Genomic DNA, 21,275 nt, shown 5'->3' on the forward strand with positions numbered 1-21,275 from the left:
AATATCATTGCATTACTTATTACATTATTTAAAGTATTTTTTTCCCTAAAGCATTCTCGCTGTAAATTTTATTTTTTTTTAAAATGATGCATTTTACTTTAGATTTTATTGAAACCATATAATGATTATAATGGTGAATAATAATTTGAATAAATAGATTTAATTAAGAAATTTTTTTTTTTTTAAACAGGCAATACCAATGTTTGGCTTAATATTATCTGGTCAATTAGTTCAAACAGACTTTCAATTAGTGGGAAAAAAACAATTCTTAATAAATGTTCCTAATGCAGATAACGTGAATCACATCGTCGTTTTTCTTACTGGAACAATGCCTTTCCCAGAAGGGTGTGGAGGTCTTGTTTACTTTAGGTAACCTTTTTTTAAATTTTTATTCTAGAAAAATTTTTTCTTGGTCTTAACATGCTTTTTTTCATATTTTAGTTTTCCAGATCCAAATAGTCCGCCTTGTTGGCATCTGTTGGGATTTATTTCAAATGAAAAACCCAGTGCCATATTTAGGATTTCAAATTTAAAAAATACAACTAAATATGCATTGAATGCAGATGGAAGTACTTTTATGTTCGGTCAAGGAGAAATTCGTTTAACTGCTCAGGTAGGAATAGCCGTTGAAAATATGGCCAATATTCAACAACAATGTATCAACACACCTGCAGAAAATATTAATGCTTCTTCATTTGTTGAATTCTCTCAAAAAATGCTTCAAAATTTTATGAATTATGCATCAAGCTTCATAATTAATCAAGCCCAAATGGTGCCTAATGTTACTGAAAGTTATATTCCATTTTCAGTACTTTCTAATTGGTATTCAAATTTTGAAAGAAGATTACTCCAAAATCCAAATTTTTGGAAAGAGTAAAATAATTCTTTTTTCAAATGTTTACATAATAAGTATTTATACATTAAATCAGTGATTGTGTGAGATCAAATTTAATAAATTTTTTTTTAAAAAAAGTGAATGTTTTATTTAACATACAAAACCGTAAAATATTGTTTTCTTTCCCCCCTGTTTAAAAGGAATGCCTATAATTAGCGAAATGCATTGATATTTTGAATAAATATAAGCAAATTATGATACCATAATGTGTCAAATTAAAGTCTAGTATTAAAAAAAAAAAAATGGTCTTGAATTAAACAATTTATTATTTATACTGTCAATTGAAGTTTCATCACTTTTATTTGTCATTAAAAATGAAATCAACGGTCAAAATTACCTCCTCCTCCTCCTCCTCCACCATTTCTTTTTCCTCTGAACATTTTATGGTGATTTTTTCTATATTGTTCATCTCTTCTTTCTCGGTTATAATAATCATATCTGTTATTGGAGTTATTCTGATAAAAATAATTCTGATTTCTGTTGTTGTACGAATTATTGCGATAATCGTTTTGATATTCATAATTAACTCTGAAAAAAAAAAAAAAAAATTGGATATTGGTAATATTAATATGAAAAATTATAAATATGTGTAAATGAATACTTGCCTAGGAGATCCAACAGTTGAATAACCGTATGCCTGAACGTGTGATTGCGGTGTTTGAAAGTTATATGAAGAATGTGGATTATATGAAGACATAACTCTGCCTCCTCTGTTTGAAGAATATCCTCCACTATTTCGACTCTCGTAATTGTAATGGTTCAGCATACGATGACCTTAAGGTAAAAAAAAAAAAATTATTTTTAAAAAAATTGCAAAAAAAAAACATAAATTAAAAAATTTTCATTTAATTTTACCCGCGTCAGTTACGAAAGCCTTTTTAGTTGAAGGTACCATTCCTATTTGAGGTCTCCATTGTCTGTTTTGTTCAAAGCTAAGGTCACCAGGTTTGAGAACACGTTGCGGTTCAACTACTCCTTTCAACCTTAAGTTTAATGAATAATAATTGGAGGAAAAAATCTCGTGTAATATTTTAAGACTAATAAAAATAATTACTTTACCTCTTGGCTTTGAATATAAAATCGGAAGAATAATTTGGGTTTCTATAATGAGCGCTGATAACGACATTTTCGTGAATGGAAGGCAAATCGCGTAATGGACTCAGTAAGGTTTCAAGATGTCCTATAAAATCTTTTGAATGTAAAACGTTTCCTCTCATTCCATCAAAACAAATTTCAATTGCCTCATTTGGAGTTGATTCCTAAAAAGCAAACAATTTGTTTAATATAAACATACATATATTAATTTTTTTAATTGAAACCAAGTAAAGATTTTATTTAAATAAATAAATTTTAAAAATGTTTACTTGAATAATTAAACATATATACCTGAGATTCGTATAGATTTTTTAAAAAGCTATATCCTTTATTATTAATTCCCAGGTAGATTTTATCATCTCCCTGAGTATTTCGTATCTTTTCGGCGGGAGTAAGTAAATCGTATAATGGCGCCAAAGCCCTAAAAAGTCTCTTTTCATCAACAAACGGTAGTAATGCCACTCCTTGCCAAGCAAATTTTTTCCCGTTCAAATCAATCTGAAAAAATTCTATTTAAATTATTTTCATAATTAGTTATTAAATTTGACGGAAAAAAACAAGGTTCGTAATATTAGTATTTTTAACTATAAAATGTGAATTTTTACAAGAAAGTTAATAAAAAAACATGTCCCTCATTTTTTAAGCATTGTTCTTTACGATGAATAATTATTACTTAATTAAACACATTAACTTAGGTTTATAAACTATACGAAAATTATTTGAAATTATAAATGATAATAATAATAAAATACATTTGTTGAATTTATACGGGAAATTTTAACCTATTATCGAACATAATTCACTCGTCAAATTTAAAACCCAAAGAAACTAATAAAAAAAAAATAAATTGCAATAAAATTATAATTCATTAACCTTAAAATCCAGAGGATAAAAATCTATAATTGAAGAAAGTGGATCGTGCATCAAGACAGCCCACGATTTGGGAACGTGCGAACTTGAAGCCGGTGGGAAAACGCCCATTAATTGTTCTAATGGTTTGAAAGGTTGAGTACCTTTTTCAAATTGAGTCGATAAATTTCCTATATTGATGAAATCAGATGCAAATGGAGCGTAGTGATATGGAAAGAACCATTTCCAACTTGCACAACCTAAAATAACATTCGGTTAAAAATTTAAAATAAATAATTTTCAAGAGGGATTCACATCATTTTACCTTGATAATAATAACGTAAAACCCAACATAATCCCCGGACGTATTCGTGAGCTACCCGAATCCGAAAATCAATGTTATCACTTTTTACATCGAACTTTGATTCGTAGTACCTGTCCTTGAATCCGTCTTCCCATAAACGGACTTCATCGTATGTTTCTTCCTCCTCCATGGAATCTTCTTTTAAAGGCCTTTTGTTTCCCCTTCGTTCAGAGGACTTTAATTAAAAAAAATTAAAATAATGTTTGATTTTACATCATAAAATTAATAAGAATAATTCATAAAAATTTTTCCAATGTGATATTTGAATAAGTTTTTTCAAGTACTACCTCATCTTTAAGAAGTGCTTCAATATGAGAATTTGAGTGGCTAGCTTGGATTCTCATGTCTCTGGCTGTTTGCCTTGGACTTACAATTGCAGGTGGCTGAAAATTCTGACCCAGAGGAGTAGGAGCAAACTGACCAACTGGCAAAGATGCAGGTATCCTGAAAGTTTAATTAAAAAATCACAAATAATTTAGTTAGCAATTTAAAATTAATTTTACTCATTACAATAAGTATTTACTCACTCATTTTTATACTGCAAAGCAATTCTTTTCTTTGCAGCATTTCTTCGCTTATACATCAATTCTGTTTGTTGACGATGTTTAAAAATTTCATCCTCTACTTTGCCTAATTCATTTAAAATAAGTTGAACTCTATTTAAATTAACATCACCAGAATCTGTGACAAACCCGCCTGTCTTATAAACACAATTTTTATAAAGGTTGACAAGTCTGTCGATGGCTCCTTCCCGAATTTCCAAAGAAGGTAAATGGGGTAAAAAATCATTCCCAACAAAAAAACACATGAAAACCTAAAATTGCAAACTAATATATGTTATACTGCTTTTAAATAAATTTTTTTTAAAATTAAAAACACTTGAATTCTTTACCCAATCATCGATCACTCTTTCAAAATCATATTTGAAGGGTAAGCCAGGCATGGTAAGTTCTTTTTCTAAATATTCCCTTAATACACTCAATCTGACAAATATAAAGGGAACTTCCTCTCCAAATGTAGTAGTTTCAATCATTTCTGAAACAAAATTTAAAAAATTTTAAAATCTTTTCATAATAAGTATTAAATTTGAGCAATCAAACATTTTTAATCAATTTCATATTGATAAAATTAATATTTATGTATAAATAATAATTTTATAAGTCAAATTCTATTTAAAATTATGAAAAATTTTAAATTTTCCTATCTTTAATAACAATTTTAAAACTTTAAAGTACACACTTTTGATGATCTTTCAGCAAATAATTTTCAAGGATGTTAAAAATGAATTTTTACATAGTAATATGATATCTTTAAATTTAAAATAAAAGTTTTCTTAAAATAATAAAAATGCATAGATACCTCCATCTAGTGGTTTAGGGCACCCTATGCAGTCTTTCATATCGTGACCCAGTTGTGAACAAATTTCACAAGGCTTAGGTTTATTAGGTCTGAATTCTTCTCTAATGATTGTGAAATTTGGTTCATGTGTAGCCAAACCCAACATTATAAGATCTGCATCAGCTCCACATAAAACATGCTGAGTATTTGGATCATGATCAGGTTGTGCTCTTTGTTTACGAATAAAATCCATTATTTTGTGTTCACCTTCTCCTGGAACACTAGCATCTGACAAAATTACCTGTGTCGTAAAAAAAAAAATTATTAGTTAAATACACAAGAAAATTTACAGTAATAAACTTATTTAAAGGCAAATTAAGACATAAAAGGTTCTCAAAAAAATTTTTTTTTTTTTTAAGTTTGTTAGTTAGATTTTTTTTTGCTTATTAATACCTTAATTCCTTTCCAAGCTGCATCATTATTTAATTTGTCATGAATATAGTAATCTAAACAAGCTGATAACCGATTCATAAAGGGTGTACCAGGAGTTATACAATTACTATCAAAATGAGACTCTTGTGGCTTTTCAGGTGGCAAATAAGCACCTTTGTTTAATAACTCTTCTCTTAATCTAGTAATTTCTTCAATTTTTTCTGCACTTTCTTTCGAAGCTCTAAATCTTCTAGATCTTTGTTGATTCATTTTCGCTCGAGGAGCAACACCATCTATAGCTAGGTATAAAAGTTTGCGAGGACGAACAATAGAAAATAATCGGTCAATGCAATCAAAAATTTCAATCATCATTTCATCTTCATTTTTAGGAGCAGGTTTATCTTCCGGATGAGTACAAGGATGAATTATTCCATTCATATCAAGATACAAATTATCAAATTCAACTCCATTAGGATTTGGTTGTAGAGAATCAACTGATATTTTAACTCCATCGATTACTTTAGGTTTTTCTTCAACACAATACACTATGACTGAGGGATACTTTTTGCTTAACCACCTGAAAAATGCTGGCACACCCATACTGTGAACATTAAGTAAAAATTGGGATTGTAGAGTAAATTGCCTCAACACACGGACATTTTGAATTTCTAATGACACGTTTTGTTGTATGGAAAATTATTTACAAAAGCGCAAATTTATTTCTGTATTGTTAATATGAAAACTGTAAAACTAAAATAAAAATAATTTGTCGTATACAAACGGTTTTAAAAACTTTTTATTAATCAAAGCATTTACATTCTATAAAAACAAACTGACGTTAACTTTTAAGACATTTCCTAAATTTAGGCTTTAAGATTTAAATTAAAAAATTTTTTTAAAGTAAATTATTAATTTAGTTGTAATGTGATTTATGCTAATTTTTTTTTAATGGCTAACAAAATTTTTGTATTTTATGTAAAGTAATGCTATTAAAACATTGCAACTAACGGGTAAACATTAACAACAACTAGTTATTTTCATTTAAAAAAAGTTTTAATTAAAGACATTATGAATATATGTATATGTATTCTGTAATTTGCCTCTTATATAATGTTTAATGTTACTATGGAGATAACTAAATGAAATTTTGTTTAAGTACGAGTAGTCTTGTAGTATAATTCGATGAAACCACTTAGATTTTGTTAAATCATAAAATGTCAACTATTGGAGTAAAATATCATAATGAAGACATACATAATATTATTCCCAAACCTATGTCACCTACAATTAAATCTCCAAGATACAAATCTAAAAAAAGTAAATTTTTACAAAATCAAGAAATAACAAAATTAAAGTACAACGGCCATCAAACTTTTGGTTTAGCACGTTACGAAGCCCCGCAATTTTGGAATTATTTAAAAAAAAGGAAGCCTAGGATTGAAATGCCAGCAGTCAAATTTGTGGGTAAGTTAATTGCATGTTAAAAAAATAAAATTAATGTTTTAATTTAAAAATATCTTATTAAAATTCTATAATTCAAATAATTTATGTTTACATTCATTTTATTAAACTTATAATTTTATCAGGAATTAGATACTCAAAATAATTTATCATAAATTTATTTTTTATATACGAAAATTTAATTTTTTTTTTTTTTTTTTTATTTAAAAAATAGTTATTATTATATTTGATTTTTAGAACGGCAAAAATATAAATGCGTTGAAAATTGCAAAAATGTACCATTACCAAAATTCAATAAAACTAATAATTTAGAAAGTACGAAAAAAACACCGAAAAATTATGTTAAAGCAAATATTGAAATGATAACTAAAATCGAACCTAAAATACCTAGACCTAGAATAGTGGATACTCCTAGAGGAACAGTTAAGGATTTAGGTATACATATATATAAAAAATAAGGTTTTTTAACGTATTTGTTATAAGTTATTTATCTAAATGTAAATTGATATTTGTAATTAGTCATTAAGAGAAGAGGAAATCGTAAATAATTTTTTTTTATTTAGCTCATTTAATACAAATGATTAAAATTAGAGAAAGCGAAAATTACGGTAAAATACCAAAATACCTTTGTAAGAGAAGAAAACAATGGGAAGCTGAGGAAATGAGAAAAAAAAAAGAAGCAGATGCTGTTTATGAATACAGAAGAAGAATGGGTATTAACACAATGGGAATGGGTGAAAACGTATACATGATCGCTGAGGAAACAAGGCAAAAACTACTCGATGTAAATATAATTTATCGTTAAATTTTTTTCGCGAAATAGAATCGTCAACAAAATTAAAATATTATCATTATTATTTATTTTTTAACAGGGACTAAAAGAAAATTGGAATGAGCTTACAAAGCAATTTTTAAAATTACCCGTGATGAGTGACACATTACCAAAAATGAGAAGGAAAATGTGGTTGGAAAAAGAAATGGATCAACTTGAAAAAGATGTGAAATTTGTCGAAAGTCATCCTTTTATTTATTTAGAAAGACACGATTTAAGACCGTGTCCGGAAATATTAGCGGGAGAAAGAACAAAAAGTTTTAAGGATAAAAAAGAACCGGAAAAAAAGAAAGAAAGCGAAAAAAAAGACGGGGAAAAAAAAGAAAACGAAAAGAAAGACGGCGAGAAAAAAGAAAACGAGAAAAAAGATGGCGAAAAGAAAGAAAACGAGAAAAAAGAAAGCGAAAAAAAAGAAAACGAAAAGAAAGATGAAACAATAGAAATTAATCCAAGTGAGAAAAAGGATGATGTAGAAGAAAATACTATTCCGAACTAATAAATAAATAAAAATATATATATATATATGTATATATATTTTCAAAATTTAAGTAAAATTTTGATTGTACAAAATAAATAAATAATTAATGCAATTTTTTGTAACAAAAGTTAAAAAAAAAAAAAAAAAAAAGAAGATGAAATATATTAAATTATTTATAGTCACTCTCACATTTGCCTTTTTTTGTTGTTGTTGTAAGGATTAAGTTTCTGGTTCTTTTAAAATTTAAATTCTTATAAATTATTTTAGAATTAACACCAATAAATTAATGAAGACATTAACTGAATATTGTATAAATCAAATATTTATTAATTATTATTATTATGTATATATCACTTACCGGATGCTGTAATCATTATTATTATTCTTTCAGTCATGATGAATCGCCTATGGAAGATACTCCATCATTTAAGTTTTTTTTTTTTTTTTTTTTAAAACAGAATTCTAAATTTTTCGAGTACAATTTTATTTATTAAATATTTTATAAAGTTTATCCTTCCATTTTTCATTGAATTTAATTATAACGTCAATAGCGTTTCCTTGAGGATTTGTAGAATAGATTTTCCGATCGTTACCAAACGGTTTTTCAACATAAAGAAAAATTTTTTCTTTAACAGCTGAATAATTCAAAGGTATTTTATTAACGATCGATTCATTTAGAGCTTGAAAAAATAACTTCCATCTTGGTTTATAAAAATCATGTATCATTCCTGCCCATTGTTTGGCGGCATAGTCTCTTATTTCTCCATTAGAACCCCACAAAGTGATTTGATTCCTTGCATTAAATTCATAATTATCCTTTTCTAATTTATTCGTAGCCATATTTTTTGCACTTTCCAGCCAATTACCCAAGAGAAATTTTTTCCCCGTATTTAATATCATGTCTAATTCGTTGAGGAGTTCTAGAAACATGTTTGAATTCTCTTGAAAATTTTTTTTATCGTATGTCACAAATTGTTTTATTATTTTAAAATATAATTCACCGATAGCTATTTGTATGGTTTGTCTTGTTACATCAATTAGATCATGTTGAAACAATGATGATGTGGACAGTATGCTGTTTGAAGATGCTATTTGAAATTTTTCAAATATATCCAATATTATACTTCTATTGTACCATGTAAATTCATTCATGCGAAGGGATGGAAATTTAGTCAGTATATTTTTAGCAATGTGTTCTCCCTTCACCAAAGTGTACATTTTAACATTGGACGAAGTTAATCGGAAATTCGAATCTGGATTATAATTGTAAAGAGTGTTTTTCAAAATCAACCATGCGTCTAAAATATTTTTCTCAATTAAGCCGTATCGTCGAAGTGCATATTTTGTAATCCAATCATCAAGATCTACAGGCTTTGTTCTTAACGCTAAATCCAATGTAAAATCGTACATGATGTAATTTTGATCTATACCTTCCGGTGCTATACCTATTCCAACCATAGTTGAATTTTTAAATTTTCTACCCTTAAAAACGCCTAAATTTACTCTGTTCAAGTGTCCATACATGCCCAATTGTCCACCAAAATTATGAAGCGTGCACCAAATAAATGGCTGTCCAAAATAACTTTGTAATCTTTTGTACTGGGGAGTCAAATCTGATTGTAAATCTAAAATTAACATTCTACCCTTTGGAACTGCATTTATAAAAGCTTTTACTCGCTTTAAAGATGCCCAAAATGGATCTATGAACATCCATCCTTGGACAAGCCAAGTAGCTCTTGGGTCTACTGAGCTCATTGCTTTATAAATTGTCGATGAAATTGTTGATAAATAATCAAGGCTTTCTGATGCAGGTTTATTCTCATTAAATACATCACAATTGTAAATGTGATTAGTGCCAAATTCATTTATATACTCCTTTAAAAAGACTCTACTAACTACTGAAAATAAAGGATCATTTGAATCCAACAAATACGGACAACAATAGTCTCTGCTAAATTTATTCCATTTAGGCATTTCTAATAATTTAGCAAATGGATAAGAATCTTTAAATGATCTAGGAACAATACCACAAAAACTAGGTAGTACAGGTGTGATACCTAGTTCTCTTAATCTATTAAGTATTTTGTGTTGCAACAATAATTGTTGTTGCAACCAATTATTTGTTAATCCGTAACTGAAATTTCTTACATTTCCCATTCTATTCCAAGCCAAGAATGCAGGACCAGTAAAGTCATCATAGGATAAACCAAGGGCATCATATGTTCTTTTCCAAATAGCTTCTTGCCCTGTAAAAGCCAATGCCAAATTTATGCCATTGATAGCCATCCAATCAATTTCTCTTTCCCACCTGTTCCAGTCCCACCAAACAAAGCTATAACTAGATGTACACACATTTTGATAATATCTAAACTTTTCGACAGAGTTTACGGATATGTTAACTACAGGTAAAGTAACAGGAATTCTTAACTGATCGCCATCCCATGAAATATGGACATTACAGAAATTCTTTAAATAAAAACCTACACCCCAAACTAAAGAAATAGCATTCGGTCCACTGACAGACACCTTAGTATCATCAGGCGTTTTTATAACTGTAAATCCATCATTTTTTGTAGTATTATCAATGTATAAATTAAATAAACTAGATTTTTTATATCCTAATATTCTAGTTAATACATCTTCTGCGGCTTTTATCTGAAGACTAGAGCTTTTAATATCTCCCTTACATTTATTTAAAATAATAAATGTTACAAAAAATAATAAATATTTATTCATTGCATTTAAAACACTAAAAAAATATTAAAACTTTATCAATTTGAGTTTTTTTTTTTTTATAAAATCAGAAATGGTATGCGTTCCAAAAATCCTTCTAACGCCACGATAATAAGATTGATAATTCTGGATTATGGGTTTCATAAACGCCTTGACAATTTTGAAAGATTAAATTTTATAAAATGAACCATATCTTAAATTATACTTATTATTATAACAAAATTATACTCAAAATCTACCAGTTACGTTTCTATAGCATTTTTCTTCTACCCCTAAGATTATCTTGTTTTACTCTCTGGCTTCGTTATTTTTTAAAAAAAAAAAAGTATGGTCAGATATATAACAACGAACATAGAATAGAAACAAAATTATAAAATGACGATTTCAATTCGAAAATATTTTTTTATCACCATTTATGTCAAACCATACAAAAAAACCGGAATATTAATAATGTAAAAACTGTTTCATAAAAAATTATTTTACCACCATTAAGAGTCGGTACAAAATGTAAAGATAAAAATAATACGAAAATTAAATATGATTTTCGTTGAGAATTTTTTAAATGAAATGTAAAAATTTTATATAGACTTACTGGGTGGAAGAACGTCTAAAATTACGCTGAATGAGCCTTCAAATTCGATAAGTTTTCTGAGAAAAAAAAAAACAAAATTCTTTTTTAAATTCTGGAAAATAAATTCTAGACATTATCACGTGATTTTATTAAAATTTGTCAAAAAAAGAGGTGAAAATTAAAAAATTAAAATGTTCATAGTGGTCAATTTTAAATATAATTATTAGAATAACTTACCACTGGTTAGGAATCCATCACAAAAAGTGCAATATTTATTTGAATCTGAAACTAAAAAAACAAAATTCAATTTATTATGATTTGTATTAATAAGTATGCAGTTATCCAAAAGGATCGAATAAAAAGAAAAATGTTTTTTCATAATGTATAATTTACTCTTTGGCTAATCAATGAAAAATATATATATAGTAGTGTCAATAGACTATGTATTATATGAAAAATTTTAAAACTTACCAAAAGAGGCCAATGCAACAGAGTCACAATACTGGCAATTTAGGTAAAATATTTCATTACAAGGCAGCAAACTAATGCAACATCTAGGAAATGTATGTGAATTCGAACAAGATGACATTTTAGGATTCTCAAACAAAGTCTGACTACCACAAATTACACAAGGTTCGGCAATAAAGTTTAAGCTAAAAACAAAAAGAAATAAATTGTTAAATTTAAAATTTTTTTATTGAATCTTATTTTCGACTGATTGACTTACTTTATTGATTCGGCTACTTTTTGACATATTGTAAAACTTTTTTTTTCTAAATCGGTCATAACTTCTTGATTGCTATATTTTTTTACCATTTCTTCTGCATGTTTTTTTATAATTAAAAATTCTAGTTTAAAAATAGATTCATCCAATCCAGAGGTTTGACAAGAACGCTTTAATTTTGCTTCCCATAAATCTAATTTTAATTGTGATAGAGACAAATCACAGTGATCAAATGAATCCTTAAATTTTGAATAATCCTCTAGAAGTTCTAATCTTTTTAATTCAAGAAAATCAGATATATCAATTAATTTGGTATCCATTTCAAAATTTAATATTTCATTAATTAAACCACAACTTGTAGAATTACATAAAGATTTATATTGTTTAATATTAGTTGTCCAAAAATTTAAATGAGTAGTATCCTTCACTGATTCATAAATCATCTTGGGAGATGATACAGTAACCCAAATAGCTTTATTTTTGGATGTGGCTAATCCGTAATTATTATATGAGCTTTTATATTTTTGCTTAATTCGAACATTAATTTCAGTAATATTGTAATTTAGATCCAAGTCTTTTAAATATAAAGAATACATTTGGTGATTTTGTAAATTTAAAATTACATTATTTTCATTTTCTACGATACTACTGATAATACATGAAAATTTTATCCACTTAGTTTTATTTATTTCAATTTCATTACTAGAATTAACAGCCAATACATACATTAACAAAATGTGTCGTTTGATCACATACACAAGAATTTTTCCTTTAAAGAAAGAGGCTGTAATTTTACTTGGTGCAATCAAGTCTTCTTTATCCCATAATGTAAGATTAAAAAGTATTTCTAATGAATTTAAAGAAATCAACAAAATTTTAACAACTCCAGATAGAGATCCAACCAATAAAATAGCACATTTCGAGTTTGGAAAAGTGTTCACATTAAAAGTGCACAATTTTATATCAGTACTAATCCAGTTATCTACTTCAATTTTTAAATTTTTATTAATTTTAGAAATTTTCCAAAAACAAATAATTCCATTTTTATGAAATGTAATAAAATATGGTTGGAAATCTAAAAACCATTTCATGCCAGAAATTTTCAAATCTAACATTTTTGTATTCAAGTCATCAATATCCAAATCTTGGACATTAAATACATCATTGCAATATGAATTCCACAGTTCAGTAATGCTTATAATTGAAATCCACTTACTGTATTCTTTTGTGAATATTTCTAGTAAACCATTATTGGTTAAGCAGGATAAATAACTGAAAATATAAAATTTAGAAAAATCAATCATTTGAATAACATTTTGTTTATTGAGAATAATTTTCATTACTAAATAAGCACAATTTTTGTAAATGATAGTAATTTGATCATATGCAATTATTGTACTATTTATTTTATTATGACTATTACGTTTTTAATGTTATAAATTTTATGTTCTACAAGTGAAAACTTTAAAGTATTATGATTACTTAGTAAAAATTACCAAATTTATTAATATTTCAATATTTTTAATTTTCCATATTATCAATAATAATAAATATATTTGAAAAATTAAGAAATTGAAAAAAAAAACAATAAGTTTATAAGGTAGAAATTACCTTTGATTGTTAATTAATGGGCTAAATTCAATTTGAATAATTTGTGAACTATTGATATTAGAGCTGCACTTATCAGTACTAAAGAATAATGTTGAATCAATAGGTATTTCATAAGTACCTTTTTTTTTCTGATTCGATAACCAATTACTTGTATCAAAACTTTTGCTTTGCAGAGGCGTCATGTCTGATACTGATATGAAAAATTTTCGTAATGACACAGTTTGGTTTTCAGTCAAAGAAGTTGGCCATAATTCCTGTTAAACATAATACTATTAAAATAATTTAATCAAAAAACTGTTTTTAGAAAACTGTTTATAACTTACAAATATGAATACACCACCGTCGGCAATAACAGATATTTTATTATTCTCTGACCACGATATGCAAAAAGTTTTACTAATATGAGAATTTATCGTTACGTTATCCAATTCTATTAATTCTTGCCAAAGAGGCGAAAAAACAGAACTAATTTCCATTTTATCAGTTAATTGTAATAGTATATAATACTATTTAATCAATGAGTAGATTTTAAAAAAAAATCTATTTCCTAAATAAAAGTATTGAATAAATTTTTACATTTCCGTTAAGTTATATTAATTTTGACTATTATAATAACAAACCGTGACAAAAACATTGAATTAACGTGTCAGGAGCAACGTTTAAAAAAATTAAAATATGTCGTATCACAGTGATTTCTTTGGCAATGGTGTATAATGTAATGGTGAGACATTTTTTGACAAGATTTAGTTTCTTTTACGAAAATTTACTAGAATTAGCACATCATATCGAAAATTATTATATACTGTAAAAAAAAAAAAAATTAACTTTTAAATTATGTTCTACTAAATTATTCTGGATAAAAAAATATTTTAAGATTTTATAATACAGTAAAGGTTTTGTAATTCTATCATAAAATAGAATTATATATTTTAACAATCTTGTTAACGTATTTGTATGTCATTATTCCTTTTAATTTACTTATGTAATATTTAATTTTAATTACATTAATGAATAAAACTTTTGCACTGAAAAAAATAGATAATAAGTATATTAAAACAGTTTTATAGTTAGGTGTATTTACATCAGGTAAATTATGATAATTGTTTTTTAGAAACGATTTTGGTTTTCTTGAATCCAGAAAAATTATTCAATTTTTTAATTTCTAATATATCATAATGTACATATTCAGCTCTATTATCAGTCATCAATATTTTGAAGTCTTTCTCTTAAACCCCAATTTGTAAGGTTTCCCTGTAAAAATTGTTTTACACAATGAGTAAATCAAGCTGTAGGTTTTAAATTAAAAAAATTAAGTCAAAACTTACATATATCAAAGTTAAATCTGTCGATGGTTTATACTTTCCCTTGTGATAAAATCTAGGATAAGGTCCACAAATCCCTTTGGGTAAATGATTGAAGCACAAGTCATAAGTGGTTGTGTAATTCCCATAATAAGAAAATCCCATATGATCAATTAGTAACTCTTGTCCAAGACCCTGAAAAAAAAAAAATGTTTTTTAAAGTTCTTAATACCCATTTAATTTTATTGTGTAAAAATCAGTATTATTTACAAATTCAGTTTTGTATATCTTACATATCCTTCAAAAATTTTATTATAATATTCTCCTCTATCAGGAACTTTGCTCTCACATTGACATCTAAATTGGTCCATATGTTCTGAAATCATTGGCTCTGTAGTCGTGACAGGTACTTCATTATCATTTCTGAATTCTTGCCAATTGTTAATTAATGTTGCTGTAAACAAAAATTTTTTTTTTGCATTAAGGATCGTTCAAATTATTTTTACTTCATAAAGATATGATAGTAACAAAACAAACACTAATAAATCTATATGAAATGCATTTTATTACCTGGGCTATAAATCGATTTAAAACAGCTTTCTGGATAATTAATATTCTCTGTTTTTGAAGCATCCAAAACATTTTGAATTCTATTATATGCACCTTCATTTAAATTTAAATCATCCATTTTGTATAGTAAATTTTTTTACAATTATTATTAAAAATGTGATGACAAATTAATTATTATTATTATTTTATTTAATATTTTAGTACTTATTAAAATTTAAAAATTTTTTTTTGTTACGATAAAATAATATTTCATAATAAATTTGATTGATCAAATTTTTACATCCGTAATCAAAATAAAAATTATAAAACTTTTTTTTTTTTTTTTTTTTTTCAGAAAAAATAAACAAATGAAATTTAATCAAGGATGCTTTGGATTGCTTCGCTTTTTGTTTTTGCCAACATCAATTTATTATTAAACGTACTCGCGACGACAGATATAACGTTTCAAGTATTTGAAAAAGATACCGAAATCCTTCCAGCAGCTTTTGGGGATTTCAATAGTGATGAAATAACTGATTTATTTGTTTTACGCAATAAAAGTAAAACAATTGAAATTCTTTTGGGGTCAAATGAAGGGACTCCATTACTCAAAGCCGCCGATTTAAAATGTACTTTTAACAATTCTTCAATAACCAATGTCGTACCGGGAGATTTCAATGGCGACGCTCTCATGGATGTACTCGTTACAACCAAAAATATTAAAAATGAAAAAAACCTCAATGTTCATTTGCTTTGGGGAAGTGGCACTAGTCTAAATTGTTCTTTCAATGAAAGTAAACCCTTTTTAACATTAAAGGGAGAGCCTTTGGCTATTGATTGCAATAGGGATTTTATTATAGATTTATTTGGAGTAGATGAATATGGTCGTAGAGGGATTTGGGTTTTTAATAAAAATTCTCAACCTGTATTTCAAAATTTGAGATCTGAGGGGAAAAATTCTTATAAAATTCGAGACCCTCATTCAAATGCATTTTTAGATTTAAATAATGATAATATTCCAGATTTATTTTTAACTGCACAAAACCAAGAAAGTTATGTTTTTGAAGAGTGGTATGGTCTACTTGAAAGTCCATATTTTTTTTTCAATAGGCTAATTAAACCACCGCAAGATGTAAGATATAAACTTGGACAATCGGTTTTCCTGGATTTAGAGCTTAAAGGAAAATTGGATCTTGTTGTTCCTGTGATAGATAAAGTAAATCCTAGAATTTTAGTTTACGCTCATGATAATTGGAAAGAATTGAATGTCAATTTTAAAAATGAAAACAACATTTGGCATTTTATGGAAAACGGTCTTCCATTTTCTAAATCCGTTATCCTTCGAGGAGGAGATTATAATATGGATGGTTATCCAGATTTATTGGCCATTCTCACAACGGGAAATTTAAATCGAACATTTCTTTTGGAAAATGTACCTTGTTCAACCGGATGCAACAATTTTTCTCGATCTTTTCAAATTAATTGGAATGGCTTTGGAAATAATTTGAACGATACTGCGGCTGGTGTATTTTATGATATTTTTCAAGATGGAATTTTAGACATTTTGTTAATAAGAAAGCACAAAAACGAAAGTTACTTTGTTTCGGCATACAAAAATAAACTCAATTATGATGGTAATTTTTTTAAAGTTATGGTTTTGACAGGTTTGTCTAATCAAAACTATTCTAAAGAAATAGGACGGTTTAAAACTAACAAAAATACATTTGGAACCAATCTTCCTGGACCTAAAGTATCTTATAAAACAGTTGATCAAGATGGATACGAAAGGACGGGGGTGAGTTCGCAGCTACCCCAAAGTGCCCATTTTTCCCTCAATTTGCCTTACATAATGTTTTCCTTGGGTAGGACTCCCAATTTTGTTGATAATATAACAATAGGTTTTGCTTCTAAACATAGAGATCTTTTTCAAGTAATTCCAAATTCTCAAATGGTCGTCATACCTGTGCAAATTGACAATCCTGCCAAGTGGAAAGTTCAGTTATTTGTCACTCCCAGTAAAATTATCCTATTAAGCTCGGTTGCTTTATTTGGAACTTGTATTTTAATTATAATGATTATATTTTTTTTGCATTGGAAAGAAAAAAAAGTTGACAGACTTGAAAGACTACAAGAAGCTCATAGATTTAATTTCGATGCGATGTAATTTATATTTCACAACCAAAATAATTATTCTATTATTACTAAAAAAAAAAAAAAAAAAAAGTTATTGTTTACTGGTGTTTTCTCAAATTTACATAACTAAAAGCTAACGATTTCAAAGTTAAAGGTCAGAAAAAATTAAATATTTAATTTTATTTTTATAATTTATAAAGGGAACTCGATCCAAAAACATCAGATGTAGTTATTTTTTTTTTATAGTTTACTAAAATCACAAGTGCATTATTTTTTTTTATTTAAAAAATTAGGGATAATTTAATGAAATATAAGTCTGATGATTGTCTATGAATTGTAATTGAAGCATTATCAAAGTATTGTTTTTTCCCCCTTTAAACTTTTAAAGTTTAATAAAGCTTCATTTACAACATATATAATAAAAAATATTTTTGGTAAACTAAATATCCAACACAAAAATATAAATTGTAAAACACTTATCTTAGGTTTTAGTGCATTCTTCTAATTTCTTTACTCACTCAATCTTTAATCAATTTTTTAATTTAGTTGAATATTGTTATTTTTTTTTTCCGCTGGTACGGATATTTCAATGAATTTTCCATATTTTTTACAATCCTTTGACGGTAATTTTCCGTTTATTAATTGGCAAAGTTTTCTCTAATTGTATTTGTGTATTCTAAAAAAAAAAAACAGTACACCAGTTACCGGAATTCAAATGTGATTGTAACAATTATTAATTATTATTATTATTATATTATATATACTTATTATAAAAAATTGTGTAAAATTTAATTATTTCTTGATCTTTATTTGAATTCATCTTATGTGGAAAATAAAAACCAAAAAAAAAAAAAAAAGTTTCAAAAAAAACTTAAAATTTAAAATAAAATATTAATTTACCTAATCCAAGAATTTGATAAACATAAAAAATGATTCCTTTTGTATTTAAATTGAAATTTAATTATTTTAGACTCATTTGTTATACTTTTATAATTTTAAACCGTAATTCCCTGTTTTCGCTCTATGATTTTTTAAACAAGAAATGGAACAAAATTTGTAAGATGAATATTCAAAGGGTATCATTTTGCTTAAATCTAAACCACATTCATTGCATTTTTTAAGCGATGATGATGATGATGATGATGATGGGTCTTTAGTTAATTCTATGGATGTAGACAAAGAACATTTTTCTGGTAACACTTTCTGAAATAATAATAATAATATTTAATAAGTATTTTTTATTTGTTTTTTCCTGAAATAACACAAAGGTTTAAAGTAAATCTCACTTTTTTTTCTTTGGCTTTCCGTTTTCTTTTATTTTTTTTCACCTTTAATTGTTCTTGTTCTTTTGCATGACTGGTTTTATTTGAATCTGCGTCAATCTGAATTTCGTTTGAAGTTGTATCCTCGACCTACAAATTTATTTTTTTTTTGTATTAAAAATTCTAATCCCAAATAAAACCCACAAATAAAAAAAAAAAAAATTAATATCGTCGATGATTACAACAAATTCCTAGCATAATCACAATTTAATTATTTTAAAAAAATTTTTATACCTCGTTTGATTCACTATTAACAGGACCAATAAAACCTTTAAATGAATTTTTCGTCAACTCATCCCCTGCTACATCAAATGGTGCTTTAAAACTAGCATTTTTTACATTTGGATCAACCCCTATTTCTAGTAAAGCTACAACCAATTCAGGAAGACATCTTTGAGCAGCCAAATGCAAAAGAGTATCATCACTTTTTTTAATTACACTTGTATTTAATAATTTTAAAAACTCCTGTCTGGAAACGTTTTCATCTGTAAAAAAAAAAATAAAATAAAATAAATTCATTCATCGATTAAAAAGTAAACACAAAAAAAACAAATTAAGTGTGATAATCACCAGATTTTTGACTGGAATTGTTTTTCTCAGAATTTTTTTCACATAATCTATTCAAGTCTTTTAAAGTTGTAATAAAACACTTTTTATTTTTTTCATTGCAATAATTAATTAATTTTTTTTTTATATTTTCATATTTTTCTTCTAACGTTTCAATTTTGTTCAAATTTTTGTTTAGAGTCGATGTTTTTTGGTTCTTTTCTTTTGATGATGATTTCGATTGTTTTGAGTTTTTTTTTTTATTTTGTGGAACAGTATCTTCATATTCTCGAAGATGGTCAAAACTTATTTGACAATCACTCCATGAAAGATCTATTTCATCATTCAATTCAAGAGAACCATCTGTCGTCTCTGCGCTTTCAGGTTCATTAATGATATTATCGATTTTTTTACTTTTTTCCATTTGATTTCCTGCCATGATTTTTGAATGAAACAGTCTAGGTTTTTTTGTCGGTTTAGGTGAATCATTAATTTTTTTAGAAAATAATTTACTAATTCTGTTTTTAAATTCATCATCGGAAGCTGAGGAAAAAAAAATATTATTTTATTTTTAACTTTTTAACCACAGGAAAATTTTTATTTTGAAATTCAGACAAGTGATATTCCAAAGCAAAAGGGTTTTTATAAACTATTTAAAATTTAAACGTTTAACACAATGAGTAACATGATTAACACAAAATTATGTTAAATTGAATTTAAAACATTATATTAAACTTACCATAAATTTCAATGGTTGAAAGTAAATCATAGACTCTTTTTGTTTCATTAAACGTTGGCCTTTTAGTTGGAATTGGAATATTTCTTAGACGATCATCACTTTTAAGAATTGGAGGATTTTTACCTCCAAACAAAACACTTCTATTACTGGGTCCTACGGCTCTGAAGAATATTAAATTACATTTTTTTATTATGTCCGCCCAGTCTATAATTATTTTCCGTACATGCTAAAAACAATTATATCTTTTTTTGCTAAAATTATTTTTTATTATTAGTAAATTTTGCAGCCAATATAAATAACTATTTTTCTTTTTTTTTAAATAAATGTGAAAAATTAAGTTTCTTTGAAAATTATAAGGTTATTATTCACATATTTGTAATATTATTATTATCAAAAAAAATTTTGTTTAATTTAAAAATAATTTTTACCTGAGCTAATGACTGTTCATTGTAACGTCTTAAACTTGCTCCTGCACTTTTGTGATGATGGCCACTTTTATTATCTCTAATCGACTGAATGTTACCTTGCTTTGAACGAACAGTATATGAATGAAATGTTTTGTGACACACAATATTATTGTGGTCAAAAATAGCTGCAGCAAAATGTCCACCACCTAATTTTTAAAATGTAGATATGAGCAAAAAAAAAATGAATTCTGTACTACAAATTTCAAAATCCTTACTTAGCATGACTATCATCCATTTTTGTGGATTTATTATACGATTATTAAATATATCTACAAGATTATCATTCAGTAAAAGCTCCTTTTTCTTATTCAACAAAATGCATTTGTAAACTGATAATATTTGTTGTTGTGAGTTCTTAAAAAATATTTTAATATGCCTATTTGGTTTTTTGTCACAGTTTGCTTCATTAATGTTTTTCGTTTCATCATTTTCGTCATCATGATTCAAATCATTTTTATCATTGCAAGTTGAAACCTCTAAAAGAATATTAAGAAATTAGTTACAAGAAATTTACACAATTATTGTTCAAATTAACAAAAATTAAAATATACATAGTGCATTACTTAAAAAATTTACAATAAATAAAATATTAAAAAATTTATTTTAACCTGTCAAACATGCGTTATTATTATTTAAAAATAATTTGTTCCCTAGACCTTTTTTTACATTAAAGGCATGCAAATTTGATTTATAATGATTTTTTTGATTTAATACATTTTCAAATGATGTCTCCCAATAGGAACAAGTTAAAACTTCAGATACTGCTAGTTTTTTAAAACTTTTTACAAGGGGTTGTTTTTTTTTTGAAAAAAAAAAAAAAAAAAAAAAAAAAAAT

The 21,275-nt window shown here is 26.4% G+C and overlaps 7 protein-coding genes across 7 annotated transcripts; 3 read left to right on the forward strand and 4 right to left on the reverse strand.

Annotated features, from left to right (window-relative positions):
• Positions 1-199: 199 nt before the first annotated feature.
• Positions 200-877, forward strand: Phum_PHUM256910 (uncharacterized protein; the record flags this gene model as incomplete). The annotated part of the gene is made up of 2 exons (XM_002426446.1): positions 200-369; positions 442-877. The coding sequence occupies 2 exons, from the start codon at positions 200-202 to the stop codon at positions 875-877; spliced, it is 606 nt and encodes a 201-aa protein (XP_002426491.1).
• Positions 878-1,417: 540 nt separating this feature from the next.
• Phum_PHUM256920 (5'-3' exoribonuclease, putative) lies at positions 1,418-5,573 on the reverse strand (the record flags this gene model as incomplete). The annotated part of the gene is made up of 12 exons (XM_002426447.1): positions 1,418-1,423; positions 1,497-1,669; positions 1,751-1,878; positions 1,955-2,154; positions 2,282-2,488; positions 2,864-3,099; positions 3,165-3,378; positions 3,491-3,647; positions 3,731-4,017; positions 4,096-4,238; positions 4,563-4,842; positions 4,995-5,573. The coding sequence occupies 12 exons, from the start codon at positions 5,571-5,573 to the stop codon at positions 1,418-1,420; spliced, it is 2,610 nt and encodes an 869-aa protein (XP_002426492.1).
• A 614-nt stretch (positions 5,574-6,187) lies between these two features.
• Phum_PHUM256930 (uncharacterized protein) lies at positions 6,188-7,739 on the forward strand (the record flags this gene model as incomplete). Its single annotated transcript, XM_002426448.1, has 5 exons — positions 6,188-6,437; positions 6,672-6,869; positions 6,998-7,218; positions 7,307-7,523; positions 7,720-7,739. The coding sequence occupies 5 exons, from the start codon at positions 6,188-6,190 to the stop codon at positions 7,737-7,739; spliced, it is 906 nt and encodes a 301-aa protein (XP_002426493.1).
• Positions 7,740-8,280: 541 nt separating this feature from the next.
• On the reverse strand, positions 8,281-13,859 carry Phum_PHUM256940 (alpha-N-acetylglucosaminidase, putative; the record flags this gene model as incomplete). Its single annotated transcript, XM_002426449.1, has 10 exons — positions 8,281-8,379; positions 8,408-8,685; positions 8,746-10,392; positions 10,626-10,670; positions 11,070-11,125; positions 11,282-11,336; positions 11,520-11,701; positions 11,776-13,044; positions 13,384-13,637; positions 13,707-13,859. The coding sequence occupies 10 exons, from the start codon at positions 13,857-13,859 to the stop codon at positions 8,281-8,283; spliced, it is 4,038 nt and encodes a 1,345-aa protein (XP_002426494.1).
• A 721-nt stretch (positions 13,860-14,580) lies between these two features.
• On the reverse strand, positions 14,581-15,372 carry Phum_PHUM256950 (uncharacterized protein; the record flags this gene model as incomplete). The annotated part of the gene is made up of 4 exons (XM_002426450.1): positions 14,581-14,634; positions 14,709-14,879; positions 14,978-15,138; positions 15,255-15,372. The coding sequence occupies 4 exons, from the start codon at positions 15,370-15,372 to the stop codon at positions 14,581-14,583; spliced, it is 504 nt and encodes a 167-aa protein (XP_002426495.1).
• A 246-nt stretch (positions 15,373-15,618) lies between these two features.
• Phum_PHUM256960 (uncharacterized protein) lies at positions 15,619-17,397 on the forward strand (the record flags this gene model as incomplete). The annotated part of the gene is made up of 2 exons (XM_002426451.1): positions 15,619-16,825; positions 16,898-17,397. The coding sequence occupies 2 exons, from the start codon at positions 15,619-15,621 to the stop codon at positions 17,395-17,397; spliced, it is 1,707 nt and encodes a 568-aa protein (XP_002426496.1).
• A 956-nt stretch (positions 17,398-18,353) lies between these two features.
• Positions 18,354-21,000, reverse strand: Phum_PHUM256970 (uncharacterized protein; the record flags this gene model as incomplete). Its single annotated transcript, XM_002426452.1, has 8 exons — positions 18,354-18,569; positions 18,695-18,778; positions 18,923-19,173; positions 19,259-19,777; positions 19,974-20,199; positions 20,402-20,586; positions 20,656-20,914; positions 20,992-21,000. 8 exons carry the CDS (start codon positions 20,998-21,000, stop codon positions 18,354-18,356), a joined length of 1,749 nt encoding a protein of 582 aa, XP_002426497.1.
• Between the last annotated feature and the right edge of the window lie 275 nt (positions 21,001-21,275).

This window comes from Pediculus humanus, genomic scaffold (assembly GCF_000006295.1).
Source record: "Pediculus humanus corporis 1103172107631 genomic scaffold, whole genome shotgun sequence".
Lineage (NCBI taxonomy): Eukaryota > Metazoa > Arthropoda > Insecta > Psocodea > Pediculidae > Pediculus > Pediculus humanus.